This window comes from Zonotrichia leucophrys, chromosome 1, assembly GCF_028769735.1.
Source record: "Zonotrichia leucophrys gambelii isolate GWCS_2022_RI chromosome 1, RI_Zleu_2.0, whole genome shotgun sequence".
NCBI lineage: Eukaryota > Metazoa > Chordata > Aves > Passeriformes > Passerellidae > Zonotrichia > Zonotrichia leucophrys.
This window is the reverse complement of record NC_088169.1, coordinates 24,509,438-24,536,719: the sequence shown is the minus strand read 5'-3', so window position 1 is coordinate 24,536,719 and position 27,282 is coordinate 24,509,438. Positions and strand designations below refer to the sequence as shown.

Below are 27,282 nucleotides of genomic sequence, written 5' to 3'. Positions count from 1 at the left end.
TTTTAATTTGAAAAAATCTAGAGGCTCTTTACTTCCTTCACAAGAGCTAAAGCTCATTAAGCCCTTGCCAACTGAAAAGTTGTATTAATTCTTTTCTAATGCAACCAGTCATTTTAAAACTCACTAAAATAGCACTATTGCTAACCTATCCCCTTCTAATGACAATTTCTCAGACAGGCCTCTTCCTATCCATGCACTTCTCCAAATTCATCAACTACAGATATTTTCTAGTTTACTCTGCTCTTAAAAAAACATAGGATACACACTCCTAGCTAGATTAGAGTAGAATTTCAGACTGTTTCCTGCAGCAATTTCTCAAATAAAAGAGTTAAAACAGTTTCAGCTTTAAGTTTGCTCTCTTGTCTTTGAATTGTAATTATTGTGGGAGGTTCCACTGTAGTAAACAGTGAAACAACAGGAGTGCTTTTGAAAATCTGCCCTGAGACCCTGAAGAGACTCAAGATCATGGTGGGCAATGAAACTATCAGCATAAAAACTTCTGTTTGTTCATTTTCATCTGAAAGACTGAAAATTAATCTGGTAATCTTATCACTTTCTGCGCATGTTTTAGTGCACAAACTATAAAGCAAAAGTTTAGCTTAGCAATAATGAAAACCTGATTAATTTTGGCGAGGTTTACATCAAAATTATTCAGGCAGAAAAAAAGTATTTGTGTTCTTGTACACACTTCTGTTGAACATCTAGAAGCAAGCAATAGTCTTGGCAAGACTGTAAGCTAAATACTCCCCTCTCTTTTCCTACAATTATAGGAGGATTCCTCCTTAAAGGGTTTCAAGCATTCACTTTTCTGACCAGCAGTGCTTGTCCCTTGGAAAGGCAGTTTCTACCAAATCACATCAGTCAGCAACATCAGAAACTGCATGACATGAAAACAAGATGTAAGCCAAGTGCAAAACATGCTGTGGTATCCGCCGACTGGGTAGGGAACCAGCACTCCACAGGATTCCAAAGCTGAAGTTCTTTCACAGATTGACTCATATCATTTACATATGGATGCACTGATTGATCTCGTATGATCAAGCCATTCCTCTGAAACACATCCAAATAAAAAGCAGAGGAGCATGCATTCTTCTGCCAAGACAGAGATGCAGTTTCTTTGAACCAAACGTGGCTTAAATCAAACCAATATCTTGCTCCTTTGTTATACTTCAAATTCACATTAAATTATTTTAAATGGAAATGCTACCCTCCCCCATCCCTTGTTCCTAAAGTAGCTTTTTCTTAAATGGCTAAATATTTCTGGAATATGTGTTTCCCAAATGCATGTAACAGAAAAAAACCCAAACTCTTTGTACCATAAACAAATCCAAAGAAAACAAAACTGAAAACAAACGCAAAGAACAACGCAAAAAATTAAGTCCTAAACATTCAAACCTGGGACATACTAGATTTATAAGCAATAGATAATTGTCTCCTTTTGCATTCATCCTATATACTGAATGAGATTGTCCTCCTGTGGAGAAAACTGTAAAGTGTATCCAAATAATCAGTGCTGATGATCTAATACATTATCACAAGGAAGGGAGTTAACACTGCAGCTGTAAATCTGGCAATTCCTAGCTTTGAATTACAGTCACTTACTGCAACTTGATATTCCTTAGACATTCTTTTTGTTTTTTCAGTCTCCCAGGTTGTGTTTCTTTTGTAACTCGAAGTTTGAGACAAGCAGACACTCAGGGCAGCACCAACAGTTGTCCCTCCCCTGTTGTCACCCATGAATGGAATTTGAAGGGCTCGGAGCCCTCCCCACAGCCCCTGACCAGTAGCTGGCAGGAAGAAGCTGTTCCATTTGCAGAGGAAACAGACAGACTGCAGGGAGTGGTCAAGGCTCCATAATGCAAATGATAGTGCTCTATGGTGAGGGAAAAATATACTATGGTCTTCAGCTTCATTAAGTTTACAACTTCCAGATCTAAGCACTAATGAAAATTTCAAGACACAGCATACTGATACCTGCTCAAGTTTGGTTGTGGTGTTCACAGTGATATTTTCAGATGCACTGTCTTGAGATTGCTGCTTACACAAGCCTTTAGCTGCATCTTTGAACATGGTATCTTTCTCCAGCAAACTGTCTTGCTTGGCAATCGGTAAAGCCAGGGGATTGCTACAAAGAGAATCAATAAAGCAATTAGACTCCTACTGAAGATGACAGACAATCAAATTGTGGGTGGCACAAGCACAGAACTGAGATACAGCTCTGGACTCAAACACAAGCTCCTGGTCCAAGTACTGAAAACAAATTGGTGAGAAATAAACTGTTCACACAGGCTGGTCTGTTCCCAAAGACACAGAGCAACATACTTTGATTAAAAATTCACCTTTATGCATGTCTTCCTGAAGCAGAACTGAGCAAGCCAAAGTGAAAATGCATGAGTCTGCTTTTGACACCGATAGGTTGGCAAATCAATAGCCAGTTTTGCAACTGAATTTAAAAAGCACAGTTAAACTACACAATACTATTTTGAAAAATAGTATGTTTAAATGTAACAATGCATATATTGCCATTGCAGTTATTAAACTTAATATAAAATAAATAATATAAATAAAAAATTAATATAAATATAAATAAAATATTAATATAAATAAAAATTCCATCATTTTTTAATCTTACTTTTAATCTGGCAATATCTAAGATACATTTTATGACTGGAAGCTGCTCTGAAATTGTGCTAAAGTAAAAATAACCAAACAAACAAGAAAGCAAATAGCAAACTCCTGAAATTACTTGAACAACGTGCATTACTCTTCATCCACATAAGAGTTAAAACTATTCTTATTTTACACATGGACTTGTTTTTCCTACTGGCAGTTCAGACAATATGACACTTCTGAAAAACAACAATGCCAAAATCTTGGATGATTTTTCTAAGTTGTACATCCAAGGAATTAGCAAGGAATCAGCTGCATGAGTCGAGAATACAAATATCTTAAAAAATAATAGTCTGGATTCTGACAGTGCAAATGAGACAATCTCAAGCAGTGTACATCAACTCCTTGCCAAAATGTGTACATAATTTCTTTGAAAGCAAATGTGGACTTAATATGGGAATCTGGGAATAGTGCATTCCACTGTGGAATAAAGCCCAAACTCAGCAAAAATAAATCTTATATTTACTCTAAGTTACTTGAGTTTATTCACTGATTATTAAAAAATCATGATTACACAGTTAACTCAAATACACATAGCTAACATTGATAGCAATTTGGGATAAGAGCTGCTCTTGGAAACAGAACTGAAATATACACCCATCATTTTAGAAATAAAGTATAAAACATCTTCTAGACAGAATTAATTGAAAAATAAGAAAAAGTAATTTCCCACAGAATCAAAGATAGACAAACAAAGCCTTTCATGAAACTGTAAGTCTGCAAATATTGAATGAATTAGTTTAAACATTTTATAGTGAAATATAAATGGTTATTTTTGCCTCAAGATATTTTGCTTCAGACATTTAAATGTAAAATATCTAGAGGATAGGAAATGAAAATTTCTATTTGCTGCTTAGATTTACCATAGATAATTGTGTAACAAATTTACCAAATGTCACATGGACAAAAGATATACCCTCATTTTTTCAGTTTGAACTGCAGAGCAGAAGTTGGCAATTAGAATAAGATATAGTAGTAATTAGACTGTAGAAGAAATTAAACAACTGTGACACAAACATAAATGACAAATATTAATTCACGTTTTACCCAGATTCAGAATTGAGCAAAACATTATTAAATATGAAGTTTTCCTTCTGAGTAGCCTTATGCTACTGTCCAAAACTGCTCAAATTTCTTTAATTACAGACAAAGAAAGATTTTAAGAAAAGTGTAAAAATTCAAGTATCAAAAACCAAAGCACTGCCACTTATATCTTTCTCAATATTCATGTGACATTTCTTTTAAATTGTGACAATCCAGGATTTTTTTGCTGTGAAGCTGAACCTTACCCATTTAGTCTTGCCCTTTTGTGGTAACTACACAACACACATTAGAAAATTCAGTTTCTTAAATCTTGAAATTCAGCTACAAACTCTTCACAACCAAATTAACCATTCAGGTGTCTCAAAAGAGAAGCAGCTTGTAAATCAAAGAAAATTGTGGGGGTAAATGAGTGCCTACTGTTTTGATAGATGCATTTTGAACTTAAGAGGACAAAAATAACCCAATTTAACAGGCACTTTTCATGTAATGATGTACACAAGAATAGCCTTTGGATTATGTACATTTATGAGATATTAATAGGACTTCGTGTGATGGAAAGTATGACATAAAATTCATATTAAAACAAAAAAGTGAATGACTATGTGAAAAAAAAACATTAAAATTACTCTAACAGTTCATTATAACTCAGGTTCAAGAAGACAGTATGAAAAATAAAACAAAATAAAATGTTTCCAGAAAACACTGGCTTTTTAGAAAAATATTTCTACTAGTTAAAAGATTAAGTCAAGCAATGCCTCTGAAAGCTCAACTATAGAAAAGAGCAAGGAAAGATTTTATGTTAATATATGCAAGTAGATTAGCATGAACTGTCTTCTTTTATGAAAATTAATGGATAATTAATAAATAATTAACCACAAAGGAAGACTTATGCCAAAATAATGTTGCACATAAGAAAAGAAGAAGTGTCATCTAGGATAATATTATTTGAACATGGTAGGACTTTCTACCTGCCTATCTGACTGGAAAAAAATATTCAATGTTATATGGAAGAACAGTGATTTTAATTTTTATGCAAAGAAGCCTTCATGTATGGAATTAATTTGAAATATACTGTATTTTTATTGGAAATTTTTTAAGATAAAGTGAGATGTTTTTCTATAAGTTGCCATCCTCTACCATGTCATTTAAAAAGAAAAAAAAAAGAAGTAATATGAAACAAGAGCTGACAATAATAAAAAAAATGGAAGTTTTATCATCAATATTGGAAGCACTTGGACACCTTCTAATTTGATAACAGAATTATATCAAGGAAGAATCTGCAGTAATATTGAGCTTATAGCTTTTGGAGAAAATTTCTCTAATCTTCCACAGGCAATTCTGAGATGCTTCAAACAATTTCTAAGCCAGCTGACACCTGTAAAGTACATAATCTCTGAAACTTCTTAAAGTTACATAAAAGAACCTTCAGAAGAGATTAAACACTAGAAGAGTGTTTGAAAACACTAGAATAATTGAAAGGCAAGTGCTAAATAAATGGTTACATAGAAAAAATAATGGAAATGTAAAAAAAATTTAATCTCTTCTGTTTTGCTGTCTTGAAAAGCATCTCTTTCAATTTTATTTCACATTCTTGAGCTGATTTTGGAACACATCATTACTATAATTAATATTTACTTAAACATGCAGCAGAAAATATACAATGTGATTAAGTTAGCATTACTTTGAGAGTAAGCTCTTTATTTTTTGTTAATTATCACTACCTAGATGAATGCACTATCTGTGCTCTACAGGCAGATGTACAGGAGTAGAAGTACAGTGATCATTGTGACCATAGCATGAGCATAAAGTCACTTTTAAAAAGATATAGCCAATTTAATGTTCTGAACTGTAAGCTATGCCAACTAATGAATTGTGTGCTGGTATTTTTGCCAGTGGAGTAACAAATTTTCTTTTGATGGAACCATTAGAATTAAGACTGGCAAAACTTTCCACCACAGACCTTAGGCTTGCTGCAATGGTCAACCTTCAAATAACTTCATGACATTACTAAAATTCTGTCCTTCAGCTACTTTACTTCATCAGTTATGACCAAGGAACTATGCTGAAGCAGGTATGGCCTCAAAGGTGTTGCAGTTTGTGGAGGGCCTGTGTAAAGCACAAGAAAAGAGCAAGACAAGAGGAGTGACAAAGAGAAATAACTGCAACCCTGCCCCGTGCCATCCACACCTCACTGATGAGATTGAGTGCAATGCAGAAAGCCAGGTTTGCTTGGTAACAGCATATTTCAAATATACTGACTACTAAATTTTGTTTCCTCTCCTGACTTTCAATTCACCTCTTTACAGGATTATTCCAGAAATCAATGCTGTAATTTAAATTTCAACCAGCAAAACTAGATTTGCTGACAGAACACATGCTATTTATAATTGTTTGTTCATCATTTTTGAGTCTGCTTTTGAATACTGTTTTCTTCTGAGAAATGGTCCCAAAGCAATATGGCCACAGTATAGAATTACTAGGAACTACTGCAAAACTTTCCACCTCAGACTGCTTTTTTGCATTGAGAGAGTTGATGAAGAATGGCTGCAATATATACTAAAGCAAAGGTATATGTGGATTATTATTGCGCACTCCTCTTCATCACTAAAATCTTGGTTTGGTATACAAGAACAGCACAGATATTTGTCTTCAAACTAGCATAGTACATATCTCTCTACAGACTCTTTAACAGAGCATGAAGGATGAAAGTCTTTGTTTTCAATATTGGAAAAAACATGTTAGAACCAGGAATCTAGGCTGCCTCTTTAACAGAGAGCATAGAGCCACTCTGGAGGATAATTGACTGTATCTTAAGAATATGTCTACTATCATTTGGAATAATACCTCTCTGCAAAGGTTTTGGGTTTCACAATTATAAGCATGATACTATTGAGCTGAGATAACTAACTTTGAGATGACACCTGATTTTCAGCCACTATAAATTAAGGTTAGAGGATTTATGAGTAACATGGAACTCTGTGTGGTATGGTTCACCAACAGTTTTACATATTCAGTAGTGATAGCTGAGACATGCATGGGAAAAAATACATCAATAATTTTGCCTTCCAAGAATACTCCAATGTCAGAATAGTTGTCTGGCCTGCTGATACATCACTGCACTGACAGCAGAACTGATAGATGGGTACTGCAAAGCTCTGGCTGAGGAAGTCTAAACCTAAGACTGCTAAAAGTCTCAAGAACGTGCCAAAGTGTCATTACTTCAAGCTTGCTGTATCCTAATAACGGCCCCCTGGCTGTGTGCAAAGGATCACTGCCAGCGTCAGCGCACAGAGCTGAGCAGGGCTTTGGCTTCACCTGGCGCTGCATTCTCTCTCGTGTAAGCACCACTGACTAGATGCAGTCCCACACTGGGATAAATTGGCAATAGAAGCTAAACTCATCCAATTCCACACATATATCCATTTTTTATGGTTTTCTCTTCAGTGGGCTTTGCTTTTTCAAAACTTCCAGTGAAGGTTTTTTACACATCAGGTCACATTATTGTCATATAAAGAGTCACTATATAGAAAACTCGCAAAAATTAGCTATCCTTATCTACGTATTACAGGAAGGAAAGAGTAGAGAAAAATAATTTCAGACCCTTTAAAATATGTGCAAGGCATGTCTTCCAGAGGTTAATGGGTGTTAGCACTGAAACTAGTATTCAGTAAAACATGCGCACTGCAGTACAAACTTCTAGAATATAAAACACATGGAAATGCATCACCTAGATCACTTAGTCATCACAAGAATGATGGCTGTGAAAAGTCTCTAAAACCTCTATGAATAACTTTTCCTAGGCATCATTACATAGGTACAAGAGTGACCTACCCTCTACTTCTAGCATTAAAACATATCAATAATTAAAAATAAATTATTTATTTACATTTCAGAATCTAAAGGCCTCAAGTGATGCCTCAAGATTAAATGTTTTCATTTAAAAGACAGTTGAAGGCCACATAAATTGGAGGAGTATGATTTATGCTATTGAAACAGGGGTCAGACTAGAGGACTGATTACTTTGTACGAAATTACCAAGTATGAAAAATTTGTAATTTCATAAACATTGGTATCATATATCCAGCTGCATGTATTAATGAATACAAATCATGAAGCAGAAACAACACACTGTGTTTGCCATCCATGAAATATTAAACCTTTACTAAATATCAGTATGTCCCACAGAGTTCTGAGTTTAACAGATTGATCATTTCATGACAGTTGCTCACCTTTTCCAAATTTTAATGTATCCAAACACATTCTGCCAGCCATAACTGCTATGAAATGGAAGCATGAATACTTTATCTGTCTCTCTATAAGAGGTTATTGTTTTCTTCACACACTCTTTGGTGATTACTACAGAAAAATTATTGTCAGTGTTTTGCAAGATTATGCAACTAACAAATATATACTTTCAACATATGGCAACTGCACATTGTATAAATGCATTACTTGCAACTTTTAAAATTCCCTGGATCACAGTATCTGGAAAGAAGAATTTGAAATACCAGTATGTCTTGTACTACCATAACACAGCCATTTATGCTTCATACCTATTGTACATCTCTTTTCACATACCCAGGGCAGTTTTTTTAAGGTTGACAAAGAAATACAAAAGTATCAACATTTACAATTTAAGACACAAATTAACTCTTCTATACTGTGTTTTAAGTTCTCACTGCTAAATGCTACTTGATTCCACTTGAATTTTAAGCAGTACAAATATAAATATAAATTTGTAAATATAATATTTATCAGTAGAATTTCATCTGCAATCATGTATCTGATTTTTCTCTTTCAGGCTTTATCCTTGCTTCTCTCATAGGCAATTGTGGGATCTCAGCACCTCAGGACTGAGGTGCCGAGTCCCCGAGACCCCCCTTGGGGGGCTCGGGAGTCCTGGAATGTTGCCAGAAGTGTCTGGTGGCTGGACTTTGATCCTACACGGAGACGACACCTGTATGAGGATAGGAGGATTTCACCGGAGTGAATGGTGAAGGGATTAGTTAGTTAGAGAGTGAAACACAGGGTTTAGGATTTCTGTACAGGTGGGTTTAGAGAAGTAAGATGGAGGAATTGGGGCGTGTCCTGTCCTTCTTCTTCTTCTTCTCCTCCTCCATCTTCTGTGGTGATGGTGGCACTTTGGGACTGGTCATTACTAAAAGTGCACTGGGCAATAAGGGTGAAAGGTATTGGGAAAAATGATAAATATTGTATACGCAACTTTGGGTATAAAGATAGGTGACCGCCCCGGAGGGGGGACAGTGTGCTCATGGCTGGCTGCTGAGCAGACCTCTGTCGGGCCGAAAGAAAATCTTTTAGATAAACAATTAATAAACACAGAGACCGAGAAAAGAATTGAAGCCTCTTCTCGTCATTTGAAACGCGGGCTGCCCAAGGCCACCCCGGGCCTTTCCAGGCCATCCAAACAGCCGAAAACCGGACAGGCAATGATAGTTTTACTTACACTATACTCATCTTCCTTAACAAAAGGATGCTCAAGTCTACAGCATTAACCACTAATAATTCTGCTAAAGCAACCCCAGGTAATTTCTGCTGGCAATTAGACTAATATATTTTATTATTCATAATCTATAATTATAAAACTAAGGATGACAAAAATATATGAGAGATACAAATGTAAAAGATTATTCAGGAGATTTCAAAAAGGAAAGTTACTTGATCTATCAAATCACACAGAATCAGAGCATGGTTGGGATTCCTAGAGGGCACCTGGTCCATCCATCCTGCTCAGGCAGGGACATGTAAAGACAGTTACCCAGGACCATGTCCAGGTGGGATTTAAATATCTCCAAGCACACTCAGCAAGGATTCACAAATTGACATGTATGGTTCAAAGGATAACCTGACTGCAGGGAATTACTCTATAACACCACCATCAGTCACTTACAGTTTATTGGAAATTGTGGGCAAATCATGGATGATCTCTTCATATGGCTCTTCTTGAGATAAAGTAGAAGCAGCTAAAGGGTCCTTCATCTTTTCCTCCCAAACAATTTCAGCCTTCAGAAGCATTTCCTCAATAAAATCAGAAGCTGCAACATCTAAGACATTGGAACAACAAGATATCAGAACAAGAAAATGGTGCAGAAAGGCTCCTTTGAATTAAAATCTTTACATTAGATTAAGACTAAACATGTGGCTAGAAAACCCGAAAGGAATTGCTCAGATATCAACATAAAATAATACTTGAAATTACTGGGAAAACAAAGGCAAAGTAAATTCAGTACAGATTTGAGCTGTCATATGCAAAACCTCAAAACTATTCTTGCTGTGTAGCAAACTGAAGAATTCAATAATTTACAGGACTTCAGAAAAAAACAATACAACCCTTTTCAACTTTATTCCTGTGAAAACATGCACTTAAATCCTTGTAAAATGTTTTAAATTTCTACAAACTAGATTTATATGGTTTATACATACAGAAGTGCTGAAAACAGTTCTGCTTGCAGACCAGGAAGACAGTTAACTCAACTGTATTAAATACCTACTAAATATGGTTAGCTAACTGCATAACAATGCAGTTGTTATTATAACTCAGATTATAGATATAATATAAACAATATAGATATTGTTTAGTTCACAGCCTTTTTTACAAATGAAATCTCTATCTAACTACAAACAACACTGCTAAGGTTAGTATCATGAAGTCCCCTGTGTTTGTAGGCAGTACAGCACTTGAAGCATAACATATTTTGCTTTATTATGCAAGGGAAGTTTCACCCATAACCTGACAGGAAGTTTCTATTATTTACATTACCGAGTTGCATCTTCATTTTATCCTAGGCACAGAATGTAGAACAGCCATGTGTTTCTTCTTTTCCACACTGCTACTAGCATTACTGACATCAGCTCTGCTTTGATCTCTGTGTTAGACCAGTTGATCTGAAGTCCCTTCCAACCTAACAGAGTCTACAATTCTATTACCTTTACAGCCAGTGCTTCAGCTCCCTGTTGCTCTGTGGTTTAAGTAGGTGTCATCCACAGTAAGCAATGGCAGCTACACTTCAAAACTAGGTGTTGAATTTGTTTTCAGACAATAGCTATAGAAATCCCAACTCAAGAGGTCATGTACTATAAGCAGTTCAGAAAGGACCTCAGTGGGAAGTCACCAAAATGTGTAAATGCAGCTACCACCAAGGCCCAGAAGAACTCTCAAGTAAGAAATACAGCTAAAGATAAACAGGGAATGAAACAAGTGGAAGGGCATGCTGTCATTTGATATGATATCCTGTGTTACCATGACCAGCAGTTTTCAGCAATGTGTGTAAGAATGTACACATGAGCATAGGTATATAACTCTAGACACTAAATAAACTATAGCTAAGAAAACAGGAAGGAAAAAAATGTGTCACAATAGCTAATACATACACTATGTACATGGATTTTCACCTACCTGAAGGCTTTTCATTATTGCAGTTAAGAAGATTGGGGTTTGCCTGGTGCATCAAAAGCAGCTTCACAAGATTGGTCTAAAATGGGCAAAATCAGAGGTGTTTGAAATGGGAGAAGTAGGAGAGGTGCCTGTCACTCAGTTTATTCCTTCCTTCTTGCACTATCTGAAAGCATATGATAAACCACCCCCACCCATCTTCTCAAGCCCACCTTCTTCAGCTACTAAGAACATTTCTATAAATCACAAGTGGCAGAGTAGAATTCAATTCATCTACCATTTCCGGATATCCTTGGCAAAACTCCACCCCCAAATCACCTTCCACACACGTGTAAACAAATTCACAAAGGAAAAAGCCTACTACCTATTACCACCTGTTAAGACTTAGATCACAAATATTTCTTTGTGTCTAACTAATTCAACAATTGTGTGCTATCACTGTCAAAGGTGTCTGACTCACAGAAGTAAATGTGTTCTCAGTCAGTAGTAAAAATTGGCACATTTATCTCATGTTTACTAAAATCATCAAATCTATTAGTAAAGGTAAAAATTATAGCACAGTAGGGGAGGGTAGAGTACCATATAATGAAAAGGTCTAAAACATATTTTTCAACTCCTGCAAGGAGCTGTTTTTAGTGAGTTGTTCTATGGCTGCACCTAAGTCTCTAGAGATGCTTTCCCATCAAAGGCTGTAGCAATGTCTATCCTGACAAACTGGTCAGAAATAAGTGAAAGGCTGCATAAGGAACAAAAAACACTTTTAGAAAATGAATTTACAGCCCAACTAAATCATAGAACTATATGTATTTTTGAATATATGTTAAAGAAAATAGAATGTATAATGCAAGTGCAACCGACAGGAGAGATGAGGATGAGCACAGGGGGAAAAATGCTGTGAAGGAAAGAAAGGATTCTTCAGAGAAGAACAAGACATCTAGAGATAAATGAGACCTGACTTGGAAGTCAGCTAAGCGAAACCTGGCATAAACACAAGCAATAAATAAATAAATAGGAAAGAAATCATTGCAATAAAAAAATCAGTTTGGATTCAGTACACAGGAGGAAAATTACTAGAAAACACCATGGTAATGAGGAATCCATTAAATGCAAAGAAAACCCCAAGCTTCAAATCATAGAAAACCAGGAAAATACTGTTGCAAATTTCTATAAAATAAAAAGATCATGTTCTCTTCAGATTTCTAATGCTGGTTTTCTTTTCTTGCAGCAACAGCAGAAAATTCAGCAAATTCCAAGAAGTGGGGAAGCCATAACAGGTTTATTTCCAAATCCAATTAGCCCTGCTTTCACTGAGAAATTGCAAGTCATGTGAAAATATACACATGTATATGTCTTTCTTTATTAGGAAAAAAAGGAACATGCTTAGTTATGGAGCTATTGAATAATTCTGAAAAGTGGTAGCACTTGTATTAGAGGAAGGAGGCTTTGAATGCATTTTCAGTATAATAACAACAAACAGCTTTTAGGGTTACCAAAAGTTTGGATTTATTTCACAAGAAATACCATGCTCCAATATCAGTGCTTCCTGCTGCCAATGAAATATTTCCAGCTGGGATTCCTTGATGCATGTCACCAAGACTAAGGTATTTGGGTCACCGACAATTTCAATAACCTGCTTTTGGATACACAACTCTCCTGTGCTGGGATTTAACTCATTCATTAATGCTTAAGAAGGAGTATTTTAAAATACAATTTAGGTTGTAATGTAAAAATACATATCTTCAGAACTGTGTCTAACAGAAGAAATATTTGTAGAATAATTACAGCAAATTACCATTAAGCAGAAGTATTTCAGTTGCAGAGTTACAAATAAAGTACATATGATTAGGTCAAGAAATAACATAATACCTAATGAATTATTGTAGAACCTATAAATAAAATTAATGTGCTTGTATATATATATATACGTATATGTATATTCCTTTATTTCCAGTGTAGTCTTGCAAATTCATGTAAATCAAAAAAAATAAAATAGTGTCATGACTTACTATACATAAAATGCCACAGTAATGGCAGTTATTAAAAATATGTGCTTATAAAATATCATTTGTCTTGCTTATCCTTTTATACCCATAACTATTTATTCAGTACCTTTAGTAAGAGCACCAGGAAACATATCAGACCTTAATTTTCTCCTTTCAGATCTTATCTCTGAATATCCTCCTTCCAAAAATACAAAATTAATTAATTTCTGTATTCATAAAGCATAACTGTCTCTCTTTTCCTGGTATTCTGCTCAAATTGCAATATATGTGTCTTTCTGTGACATCTCTTACTGGATATCTTATCCTCTGACTGTTGAGAATGCTACTGCAAAGAATATTTTCCTGTCTCACACTTTAATCTCAAAGTCCCACCTTTTAGATTCCCCTAGCTCTTTTCTTGCCAAGCCAGAAGACCCTTGCCCTCATTTTCAAAGGACTTCAGAGATTCTCCACGATTTATGTATTCCCATTCATGCACCATTCTGGCCTCAGTTCCCACTGCACATTGGGCTGTGACTTTGGCCATCACTATTATGTTGTAAGATACCTATTTCTGTACTTCTTCTGGGCTGCACCTTATAGTAATGAGGAAGCCTTGAAAATATTGGTGAAGCGTGATTGTGAACATCAATTCACAAGCTGTTCTGGTGTGATGCTTGCTGAAGAGAAACAGGTGATGGACTGAAAAATGGCCCAATGGCTGGGCCCAGAGGCTGCTGATGAGTGGCCAGCAGACTCAATGGAGGCCAATAACCAGCACTGTACCCTGGGGAGCAGTAATGGGGCCTGTTTCACATCCCCATTAAAGATCTGGTTGATGGGGCAAAGTTCTCTGTTAGCATCAAATGTGAGGAGTGGCTGATATGCGAGAAGGTTGTGCTGCCATCCTGAGGGATCTCAACATGCCAGAGAAATGGGCAGATAAGAACCTCACAAAGCTCAACATGGCCAAGTGCAAAAGAACAACCCCAGGCACCAGCACATGCTGAGGGCTCCCCAACTGGAAAGGAGCTTTGCAGAAAAGGACCTGGGGTACTGGTAAATACCTTGCTGCACAAGAGTGAGCAATGTGCTTTGGCTAGGCAGAAAGCAAATGGTTCCCTGAACAACAATGAGGAAAAGTGTTGCCCATACTTGACTTATGGTGAACTTTCCTCACTACTCAGCACAGGTGAGGTCACATCTGCAGTGCTGTGCCCATTTCTGAACTTCTCAATACAAAAGAGACATGGAAAAGTCTAGCAAAAGGGCACTAAGATAATTAAGAGACTGGAGCACCTCACGTATGAGGAAAAACCAGGAGAGCTGGAATTATTCAACCCGGAGAAACAAAGGTTAAGGGGAATCTCATCTGTGTGGGTAAATACCTGAAGGGAGGATATAAAGATGACAGAGACAAGCTCTTTTCAGTGGTGCCTAGTGACAGGTCAGTAGGGTACTGAGGCATCTCCCCTGCACAGATGGATTGAGGGAATTGGGCCTGTTCAGTCTGAAGATGGGATGACTGGGAGGGGACCACATCAAACTCTGTCAGCATCTGAAGGGAAGGTGTCAAGAGAATGGAGCCAGGCTCTATGGCTCTCAGCAACAGGACAAGAGGAAATGGGCAGAAAATTATTCAAAAGAAGTTTCACCTGAACATGAGGAATAACTTCTTTAAATGCAGGTGACCATGTACTGGATGCAATCACCCACAGAGGTTGTGGAATCTCCCTTACTGGAGATATTCAAGAACTGTCTGGACATAATCCTGTGCCCTGTGCTCTGGGATGATCCTGCTTGAGCAGGGGCGTTGGACCCACTGTGGTCCCTTCCAATCTTATCTCTTCTGTGACATAAGGTGGCATAAATAAATTTACTGCAATACACATTATAAAGCCTCCTACTACAATTGTCCTGTACTGAAAAAGAGACTAAGTTTTACCACGCATTAAATGCCAGCAAAAAAAAAAAAAAAAAACAACAACAAAACAATGCTGAGTTTCATAAAACAAAGGCTCAGGAGCACAATTATTGGCAAGACTGCAAGGCTTCTTGCCACAGATAAGTAACTGCAGTGACAGAGTAGGAAATATGGGGCATGAAGGAGTAACAGATTTTTCAAGAATCTCCCCATGCATTTGAGGCTGCCAAGGCATCTCCAAACTGCTCTCAAACTATGTTATTTTTTACTGGTAATTAATTAACTTTAGAGCAGAACCAGTATTCCTGAAAAGTGTCTTCCTTTGTTCCTTGTCTGGTCAGATATTTTTCCTCTGAAGCCATGTACAGGACATGAGATGTGTATGAGCACCTTCAACGGATAAACTGCTGGCTCTGCCTGAGCTTTTTTAGTTCTTATTATCCAAGTCCCAGTCCCAGAGCCACTAACTCAGATCATTTATTCTCTTTTCTTTATCATCAGAGGGATACCTGCTTAAATCCTAAATTCAAAAAGCTGGAGGTTTTATGCAAATGTCCTCATGTGCTGTTTTGCACAGCAATGAATATGCATTATCCAATTTGCATGAACCCCCAACAGTACATTCCTTCAGTCTTTCATTTTCTTCCCTATCATCACCAAAATTTCTCTCCACTTCTCCACTCCTCTGTTTCAACATTGGAAATATTCTGTAATCTCTAAGGGACCTGGTTCACCACCAACCTTTTGGTTCCTAACTTCTCCATTTTTTATTCCCCAGGCACTTCTTCATATCCATTCCTCTGTTCTCTCAGGCTAAGCCCTCACCACCTTCTTTTGGCAATTTTGGTCTACTTAACCCTTCTCAGTTTATCACTGGATATGGTCCTCCCCATGTGCTCATCCACAGTGAGGCAAAGATGTACAATAAGAAACTAGTGGAACAACAATCGTAAATCAAAATCACTATTTTTTTTGGCCATCAACCTCATACTATTGTGTAAAATACAGTAAAATCACCAAACATATCTAAGGTATATGTTCATGAAACCCAGCAAAACCTCTAGACAGAACACAAGAAATATCAGTGGTTACACCATTATACTCTGCAGTCTTCACCACTGAGCAAGATGATCTATCACTGCAAACATAAGGTCCAGTTTTCTATTGCTCATATGAGTAAAATTTAACTTACTGGGTTTAAAAGTGCATGCCCAACTGTGTGATTTTTTTTAGGAAGTTACTAGGACTGCTGCCTGTGAATGCTTATGAATTTTCAGTTTCAGGTTTTTTCAGTGTTTTTTTTTTGTTGTTTTGTTTTGTTTTTTTTAAATAGACAGAAAAATGAAGTAACTAAAAATTAAGCACTTCTGGTGGCCAGGTGTGGAAAAATATTTTATTTATCCTTGTGAGCTCCTGTGTTTGTATGATTTGAAGACTTTTATTGGGTAGAAGATGAATTCCATAGGCTGAGAATATTTTTTTGTTGTTGTCTGCTTGGAAAATCATCAAAACCTATCCAGGTTACAAAACTTTGAAAAAAACAGCTACCCAATGCTTGTAAGACAGTTTTTTAATGATAATGGATAAACCAGGGAGCCCCCTTTTGCTAGCACAGTCCACTTTAGGCCTACATGTTAACAGAACCAGTAACATGTGTTCTATTTAAATATACAGTTGATTGTTCAAAAGATTTGCAATAAAAAGAATAAAAAATCAGGGAAGTAGTTTTTATTTTTATTACTTCTGCTATTATTGTAATTACTAAGCTTCTGGGACAGAAGTGCTGTAGTTTAATGCTAACCATATATTCCATAGATTGAATAAATAAGATCAGATAAGTCATGGAGCAATACAACTCCTTAGAATAATACTGGAGATTATTCAACTAATTAAATGGGCTGCTAATAGACACTTTAGCAAGCATCAAGGACACAAAAAAGAAAAATGTAGGCTAGGAACCTTACTCCTGGGGAGTGAAACAATTCCAAGACAGGGACTCCCAACATTAGAGAGTAAGATACCTATTAAGCCACTGGAGTTCCTGTGAACTGAGCTTCTAAGATCATGTATTTGTTCTCCATTACATAATAGCATGCCTCAGATAACTGTGTCCCTTACAGACAAAATTTCATAGGTAAAGCCCTAAAAAAGAGCAATCGTGTTCAGAGGCTAAATAGAATTTCCTCTGCAATTGGAAATCTGATCCACAATACTGTTCTAAACACAGGAAATTAAGTCTGAAACTCATTACAGATCTCTATTCTTAATACAGTATAGATTAGGAAGATTTTTTTGTTTTCTATTTGAGTGCAGAGAAAAGGGGACCATAACCAACTGTGGTCAGCAAAGTGGAACAGATCAGGAAAAGCAGGTTGTGGGAATAAGACTAGCAGCAGGGTAGAAGGCATTGAGGGGGAGCGTGTGGAATGGAAGAAGGCATAGATAAAAAGCGGGAATCTGGAACTAACAGCGTGAAATAAATGAAGTGAATGGGAAGAAGAGAAATGTGGCAAGGAGCCAGGATGTAGGTAGAGACAGACTAATCAGAAAAATGAAAGAAGAAAGTGACATGTGAGGAAAAAAACACTGAGATTGAACAAGGGAGATTGGGACTGCAAGCAAGTGGGACAGAAGGGCAGGAAGATTGGCTAGAAGTCAAAGTAGAAAAAAAATGAAAGTTTGGATGAGAACCAGGGAATGGAGGAGGGGCAGAAGCTGACTGTGCAAGGAATCAGGATTCAGATAAAACTTGTAAGGAAAGGACACAAAGCCAGGCAAATGAATCGGACAATAAGGCAATAGAATAAGGACAAGAATGGAACAGACTGGAGGCAATGGGACAAATCAGGCTATGTCAGGGAGGAATGAACCGTAAATACTGCGGCTGTTCAGGCACAGAGCCTGGAATGGAACCCAGGCTCCCCAAGCGCCATCACCACCTTTCTGCAGTCAGCAAGTTTAACCTATATGCTAAAAGAAGATGCCTCTTGAACCTCTGGAACAGTTCCAGCAAAAAAAAGGGAAACCTAATGCCGTTTTCAGCTGTTAAAGCAAGTGACAAAGGTCATGTAAATGGTTTTCTACAGCTGATGTAAAAACTGCATCAGTCTTTACTTGAAGACTGATAACCTACATTTCTATTTTTCAATACACCAGGAATTTAGACAGAGAAAAATAAAATAAATCAGGGAAAATATTATGTGATCTTGTGATTAACGATGCTTGTAAGTTATGGTCCTACAAGTTATATATTTATATTACAGAGATCAGAAATCCATTTCCCAAAGTTTCTGCCTCAAAAGCCTTGTAAAACATCTTTTTTCATACTTGCCTCTCATATATGAAGGTCACTATAAATGGTATTTTAAGGAAAATGAAATTTATATTGATCGGAGAGATCCTGCAATAACCAAGTATATAGTGCAGACTATGCACACCTCAGCTTTAAAATCACACATGTAAACACTGAGAATTTTGTAAATTGAGATTTTTACTAGTCTGTATATGAAATTCAAACTCTTTTCTTATCATTTGGTATTGTGTGAATCTAGGATTCCTTATATTCTCTGCCCACAATTAGCATTTGAATCGTCTATAGAAATCTTGTGAATATATTGAGAGTGAAAAAAAGATATCATGAGCAGAAATCCCAAAGTGAGCTCTCTGTTTGAGGAAACTGAGTGTAATTTGATCTGAAGGGAAATGCAGCTTTTCTACCTGAGTACAATCAGATATGCCAAATATGAAAAAAAAGACTAAAGAAAAGAGAGTGAGACATGTCTGGATAAAACATGCTCTAGAGGATTTTCTGACCATAAATTAAAGACTCCAACTACTTGGTAGGGAAAATAGTTATTCCCTGTGTGACAAAAATAATAATCTATTATTTTTGAAACACTAAATAAGCACCTCCTTCTTTAGGCTCTTCTCACTGAAAGCATTTGTGGTTGCAGAAGCTCAGAAACTGCATTGAAAGGAACTCCTGTAGCAATGGCCAAATTTCATGGGATTAAGTAACATTTCCCACAATGGGTTCATGTATTCATCTATACTGAAGTAAATTCTAGCAACAGATGTGGATTTTTTGTTGTTGTTGTTTCAAGTGCAAGATGCACTTAAAGAAAAAAAAAAGAATCTACAGGTCATAGTTGAGTAAAATTACTAATTTGTTTTGGTAACGATGAGCAAATTAGTTCCCGATGTAAGAGGGTATATAATCTGAATTTAAGCAAGGAGCAGAGTCCTTTTATAATCTGAAATAAATGTTGTGTTTTGATGAACTAAGTAATCAGAGGGGTATGATTCAGGTCAACCAAATGTGTGTAAGGGAGAACATACTTACAGAATGACAATTTCACACATTTGAAAATGACACAGGATGTATACAATTTGTTAAGAAACATGAGGTAGGCCTGATGACATCTATTAGCTTGGGGTTATTTATGTGGAATATTCCCAGTTTATATTGGAAGAAATCCTTGCTAGTACAGGAGTTACTCTTGCAGAGATTCAGTCAGCAGTTGAACAAATGTCTTATCAGGTTTTTTTTTGACATCATGAAACCCTTTAAACCTGAAATCCAGAGGCTAAATCTGTTTTACTAAGCAGGAGAGTGCAATGGAGCAAGCTTAAGTATCCCTTATAATCCACACTGCTTAACTGTTAGCTCTCCCCCGACTCTCCTTTGGACCACTCCAACCAGCTCTCTACAAACATGACTAATCTCCTATAGAGAAAACTAGCTTTAAACAATGTGAATGTGGGCCAGGCTGTTGCCTGGCCTTATCCCTACTCCTCTTTTATTTAGTGATTTAACAGTTTAGACATAGGCATCATCCCCCAAGGATGAAATATTGGGAGAGGTAGTGCTTAAGCTACTGCAGAGTCAGCTCTGACCTGCATGTCTCCGATAGCTGTTTGAAAGGTGACATTTCTGTGATAAACAGCAAAGAAACAGCTTGTGCCTGGGAATTGTGCCAAAGTACCCAAGGCAAATGTCAGAGCTGCAGCCTATTCCCACCATGGGGAGGGCGAGTGTGCGCTCTCCTGATCACAGCAGCTGGAAGATGTCCAGCAGGAACAGCACCACCAATGCCAGATTACCAGCTTCCACAAAGTAAATTCAAATTAAGGGGCCAGCCTGAGGAACACAAGTCACCCTTCTGCAGCTGGCACCAGTGCCAGCAGGGGCAGGGGGGCACCCAAGGGCCAAGGACGTGTGCCCTGCGCTGGTGTGCACAGACAGCAACCACAAACACACCAGCACTGCCCCTGCTGCATGACAGGGACACAAAGGGCTCCAGCTGCCATCAGAAACGGGTTAAACACGTCTGTGTCAAAAAGACCCTGGTAAATTTACATAGGCAACCCTGAGATATTCTAATTTCTTGAGGCTAGCTTTATTGCCTTAATAATCTTATTTTGAAGAGGTTTTTGTGTGTTGCAGGTGCAGATTTGGATGTGTATTGTAGAGGTTATTATTTTCCATCATTTTTTTAGAATAAAGTTATTAAGGTAAGTAACTCTGATCTTAAGACCTCATTAATATAAATTTTTTGTTATAATGTTAATATGCATTTAAAACACAAATTGCCTTTACCCTTAATGCTTATATGGGAGGGAGGGAGAAAATTAAAGCAGGAACTGTCATTTCTAGGAACTAGAAATGGACATTAATGCATTAAAAATACAAAATTGCCTTTACCCTTAATGCTTCTATGGGGGGAGGAAATGACAGAAGGAACCATCATTTCTAAGAACTCAGAATAACATTGTTTAAAAATACTTCTATTTTCTAATGCTTGCAGACTAGTAGTGTTTCAATTAACAGTCTATTACACTCATTAATAACCTAATCTGTTTCTGTAAAGCAGATTCTTGTCTTACAGAGACTGACCTTCAGGCAGTGGCCTCAGCTGCCCTATTCTGTACTCAGTAGCCATATCCTGTACACAGTCCTCAAACTCACCAGCAATATCCTGTACTCCTATGCAAGAAAAATATTCTACTCTGGATCTACACATTCTGTCACTTACAGGACAATTCATTTATCATTCACCCATGCTCTGTTTTAATAGTCAGACTGATAATGTTTTTACATGGTAAATTTATCCATTAAACTGGTTTTCTTTACAAATATTTGTAAAGATAAACATAGATAATATTTTTTTTAACATCAGATAATATGTACTGACACTTAAAACTCTTAATTATTCTCTCTATGGAGACAATACAACAGGATTCTGCTATGTTTTGCTTGTGATCAGATTGGTTTTGTTTTAAATATCTAACTCTACTCCTCCTCCAGGGTTCCCTCTGTACAACCTTACATTTTCTAAATAAAAGGCATCAAGTCCATGCCCCCTTCATGGTAACTGGGGAGACCCAGAACACCAGTGTGCAGCTGTCCCATCCTTTAGCCTCACACTTTGATTTGGATCCCTCATGAAGGATTTAAAGATGTTCAGATTGCACCTCTGACATATGCTAGCTGCCCATGGCTTCTATTACCAAGGAGGGTCAGACCTACAAGCAATGAATCATCATCCCTATTTTAAATGCATCCCCTAGAATTCTCTGAGTTGTCTTCTAAAGTTGATTCTTCCCATTACTTAAGTTTAATTGGCTAAATTGAGTTGAGAGGAACTCCATCTGAAATAAAAATGGATTTGCATTACCAAGCAATCTCTATGAGCCAGGTTTATTATAAGGTGTGGATGCAATGTCTTTCACATGATTAGTTCACTCAGATTGCTGTATCTTTCACCAGTAATTTTACATATAAATTACTGTGCAAGATGGAGCAGTAAGATTTTTATAATCCACTTCATTCACAACTTGAGATTTGTAACAAGAACCTTACAGTGCCTTTATTCTTTACAAGTTTCCTCCTGTGCAGAAGCAAATTAAATTTTCTCACTATAAATTTAAAACTTACACAGTTCCTTGGGTGGTTTATTTTGGGTTGTTTTTTTCTTTTTTTTTCCTCCGGGTAATGTAAATTAGTACTATTTTCATTATTGCAATGCTCTTGCAAATAGCCAAATGTGTGGGTTTTTTCCATTTTGTGGATTTAAAAATATAGAACAGTATACGTAGAGAGCTGAAGTGCTTCAACTTAGTCTGGATGTTACTCTAAAATAGAGTAACAATTGCTTCATATCACAACTTCTTTTTGGTAAGATAATATGTAAAATATACATATGTAAGGTATGTATCATAAAATAGCTCAAAAACTAAATCTGTAATTTGTATAACTAATTTGTTAGCATTTTATTAAGGTGAGAAGCTTCTCCACATGAAAAATACATCTGCAGCTATTTTATAAACAGGAAAAACTATCAGTCCTTAAGACTCCTGGAATATAATTTTTTCCAATACTTTATGGGGTTTGGTTGCAGGCAATGCAGAACCAGTGCTAGAAACCCATTCAATGACGATGATTTACAACAGGTTTTCTGAAATTTCTGTGACCACTCATTAAAGGATCATTGCCTATTAGACAAGCCCTAAGACAAGTAAAGGTTATTTTGCTGTTCAAATACATTTCTGGAAGGACAAAAGTCATCCCAAGAACTTAAAAGGACATCAAACTAAAACAAAACAGACTTTATGACAGTCTTCCAGTACAAGATATTTATCACTGTAGCAAGTTTTTCAAGTGTGACTTTAAAAAAAAACATGCCACAAATATGTGTTAGAAGAGTGTGAAACTGTAAGGGATAAAGTCCAGAATTTATATTAATTGCTTTTTCAGGGAACATTAAAATTTTCAGCTAAAAAATAACCATTTCCTCATAAAAATACTTTAATTTAAAACAGACTATCCAATTCACGTCTTGTCTAAGGTTATTTCCTTTCTGCCACACTACTTCTACCAAAAATAGGAACAATGCTCATATTAGTCTGTAATTAATTACTCAAAATGGAATTATAAATACGGTATGCATGTGAATTCATTCTAAGGCTAAAAGATATTTCAAAATTATCATAATAAGAAAGGAAATTTTCAAAACACCCTGATGGTGTAGTTACCAGAAAGAAGTAGAAGATATGCAATAAATCCCTTTAATAAAGGAATTGAAATTATTTACTTGTTTCTTACAAACAGAATCACACAAAAGCTGTATTTATCTGCTCAATAACAGTGGCAAATTATATATAATGCTAATAGGATATTTCTAAACTTTATTATTTACTAACGCTACAAAGGGAAAATATTTGGCCTGTATTTAGCTGATTTTAGTGAAGAAGCAGTACAGTGTTCCTTCATGGTCTTTGTCTGTGTGTGCCCATACTGGTTGTACATAGACTAGAGCAGCTGGTCCCTGACTCCTCACTGAAAACTCCTGAAATAGTAAGAATTAACACCATTGTCATCTGGGATATAAGGGAGATGCAGTCCAACAAAAGTGCCAACAAAAAGAATAATTTCAAAAATACCAATCTGAGCTCTTAGAATTCTGCAAAAGGGAAGATAATTTTTTCCTTTAGTCACTTTCAACTACCAACTTTACATGTACAGGCCTGTTTCTAAAAGAAAAATACCTATCTTCACAAGAAAAAGACTATTTCAAGTCATCCAGAGTTAGTGTTGCAAACACATGCATCCTACACATATGTAAGGAAAGGTAAGTCCTTTCCCAGCCCTTTCAAGTGATTTCTTTCAAGTCATCTTCAATTAAACTCAGGTTTAGCTTTACAATAGAAGAAATGCCCAGCTGTAGCATAATCACATTGTTGCAGTACAAAGCCCTAACTCATAAGCAATCCTAAAATGTGAGAATAAGAAGCTCAAGACTGCATCACTGCTATCACTTATTTCTGAGCAAGAGCTTTCCTGCCCTACTGAAGTCTGAACACAGGCAGAGGGATCAGTGAGAGCAGTAGAACTGAAGCAGAATTACAGAACAACACAGGTGAGATAGGATGAGAAAATTAAATCTACAGTAAATTCAAAAGACCCCCGAAACCTCACTTGCTAACAACAGTTTGGTTCAGCATATCTCTGTGTGAAATTTTTCTCTGTAAATTTACACTACCTGAAGTACTGAGGATACACTTCAGGCCACATATATATATATATATATATATATATATATATACACCAATAACTTAATCTGTTATGAAAATATGCAGATCTTTGACACTCTATAAAAGAGCAGGCACAAGGTATCTCAATAGGAGAAATCTATTACCCACCAGAACTAACTAAATAAACACATCTACTTTTACTATTTTACTATAACTTTTGCTCCATTTTTACTTTTTTCTTGTTATAAAGTGTATTATTTATTTTCTGAAGTCTGAGCTCAGATTATGACAGAGGTTTTTAGAAGACACCTATGGGTAAGTGGTGATTTGTGAGCCCTGAGGTGGGTGGAGAGCTGTGAAGAACTCTCCTAAAATGGTCAAACTGTAACAAAGACTCACTGAACATGTCTGGAGAGTGTGAGGGTGAAGGAGAACTGAAAAGGTAAAAAAACTGAAAAAGTATTAAGAGGGACAAGTCACTTTTAGGCATGGCCTCAAAATCCCAAACTCAGGACACTCTTCCACAACTCAGAGACTTGAAAACTTTGAACACAGCTCCTAGATGAATGATGAATGATGACATTTATTCACAGAAATACACACAGCAAAAATCTAAACAAACATTGATATTAGACTGTAAAAAATATCAAAGTATTTATTTTGTCTTCCTTTCAAATGTCAGTGCAAACCTAGTTTTTGCTGCAGACAAATTGTTGCTGGTGGTAGATTGAGCTGTTTTGGCTCAATAGCATCACAAGCTTCATTATCAAATGGTCTCTGATATTTCAGATGCTAATTTATACTACATGAATGAGGAAGTTTTTTGCATTAAAGTAAGAATAGTCTCCCAGACTTGAAAGCATTTGCTCTTGCTACAGAAGACTACCACAAAGGAAAGAGAAGCAGGTGAAAAATCATGCTTTACCTGTCCATACTTTGCAGCCAAATGTAGGGGTGTCCAGTACTGATTATCCACTGCATTGAGATCAGCCCCATGATCCAGTATCAGAGATGCAACATTCTTGTATCCATTAGCACAGGCCACATGCAGCTGCAACATAAAAGGTAAATTTTGCATATTTTACTAGTTTAAAGAACTCATCCATGGTGTACTACTTCATATCTTTACTAATCACAGTTACAGCAAACACAAAATGTACATGTGATTGCTGCAGGTTAGAAAACCACTGTAGAATCTTTTTTAGCATTTATAAACAACATGCACCTGAAAAAAATAATTCTAGCTTTTTGTGAGCTACTAACCAATCTAGTCTATCACTTTTTATATAACTTCAAGTGAACATGCTTTCAAACACATTCAAAGACTTCATGAGCCAAGGTGGAATCAGATTTCAACAGACCTTGAGCTCTCTTCGAGCCTAGGACTAACTCTGTTCTGTAGCAGTTCAAGTATCCCAGATTTAAGCTGACACTACTGCAGAATGAATTCATTAGCACATAATCAAACCAAGCACATTGACACTGCAGCACAAAATTAGTGACAAAAAATACCTTCTCAATTTTGGACCACAAAGATTTTATTTTCTATATTTGCATTGCTTCCCTAGATAATTAATTGGTAATTGTTTAAACAATTTTAGTTGATTTTCTGAATCTCTAAACTTCATTTAAGAGTCAAAATGAAACAGGAGGAGGATGGAAAATGCAGTAACAGAGTGACCAAAACTTAGGTCACCAGGAACCTCAGGAGGTCAAGTAGAGCAACTTGCTGCTAAAACAGGGATAACTTCAAAGGTGGCTGTGTTTGCTCAGGGGTTCTCACCCTGAGTAGCAAATACTGTAAGAATGACAAAGTGTGAAAACTGTAATGGCAAGAAAAGGAAAAAAGAAATTTAAAAAAATCTTTATTAATGGCTGATTTGAGGAGCTGGACATTATATTTTGCAATGTATTATTATTTAAGACTCTGTATGTCTTTGGCATTTATATCAGCAATCAATTTCACCAAATGCTATTTATAGGATGAGATTTTTTAATATAAAAAATGCCAGCAGTCATGTGGGGTTTTATTTAAAACAAATAGGCAGTATGCAAAATAAATATATAAACAATATAACAGCAAACAGGTCTTGTGAACAGAGAAAAAGGGAAAGACGTAATAGGGCAATAAAAGTACTTTCTCTCATAATAATCAAGTAGAAGAAGAAAATACAATAAGGAATCCTATATCAGGGAAAATATGTAATTTGCAAGTTTTGGTGGAAATTGTTTCTTATATATGGTGAATAACTGTTGAGTCACGTATTTCATATGATGAGATTGACCCAGGCTACAGTTTAGTTGCCTTTACTTTCTCACAGTCCTCTGTTGTAATTTCAAATATTCCCTTCAGTTCTAGGAACAAGGGGAACAAGGTCTGAATTTGCAATTTGGCAAAATATAATTGATCATCCCCAGTCAAAAGAACTTAATATTCACACTGGTCAGTAAGAACAGGGCATAGGAATATTGCAGAAATTGAGAAGTCAGATTATAGTTGGTCCCTGTATCCCCAAACCCCACAGCCCAACTCCATGACTTTTTCTCCTCAAAGCATTGTTAGCAGAAGATATTCTTTTTCTGGTGATTGAAATGGATGGATAATGGCAATAAAAAGGTCTTGTAATAAACCTGTTACTACAACTGTGTAGTTCCAAAGTCACTGTAAGAATAGGAGACACTAAAATGAGAGTTTGGGATATAATTTCCCTTACCTGCCATTTCTGGTTCAGCTGCAGACACAGAGCATACATAAAGTTTTCACTATGAACATGATTGATGCAGAGGGAAAGAATACAGTCATTCAAAATCTTCCCCTGGAAAGGGTGCAAAACTCCTCTGGGGACAGAGCTTTGATTCTGCATGCTATGATTTCCAATGTACAAAACCCTCAAATCTTTCCTGTAATTTGACACAGCTTCATGGTAGTGGGAGGGTGTGTTTTAACAGAAGAAACTACAGCTTCTATCCAGACATCAACTTGACAAGTGCTATTTTCATGCAGTGTAAGAGCTCCTAGGAAATATTTTATGGCTGAAATCTTTCAAAGAAAAATAATTAGAAGAGAATACAGCAGAAAAAAATTCTGTGTGTGTTGGTAGTGCATGTGCACAAATGTAGTTGTTATGAGTCAAGGAGAATGTGCATATTTATATATTTAAAACAACTTCTTGCTTGATTCATCATACATATGGATGTGTATGATGTATATATAC

General features: G+C 36.4%; 1 protein-coding gene across 5 annotated transcripts in view; it reads right to left on the bottom strand.

Annotated features, from left to right (window-relative positions):
• The window catches only part of MYO16 (myosin XVI), a 359,417-nt gene that overhangs the window by 171,265 nt on the left and 160,870 nt on the right, over positions 1-27,282 (bottom strand). For all 5 annotated transcript variants that reach the window (XM_064708929.1, XM_064708944.1, XM_064708935.1 and 2 more), the window contains exons 7-10: positions 24,993-25,118; positions 11,132-11,207; positions 9,626-9,779; positions 1,975-2,125 (exon numbers count right to left, since the gene is read on the bottom strand). In XM_064708929.1, coding sequence (XP_064564999.1) covers positions 1,975-2,125; positions 9,626-9,779; positions 11,132-11,207; positions 24,993-25,118 — 507 coding nt within the window. The remainder of the gene's footprint in view (positions 1-1,974; positions 2,126-9,625; positions 9,780-11,131; positions 11,208-24,992; positions 25,119-27,282) is intronic.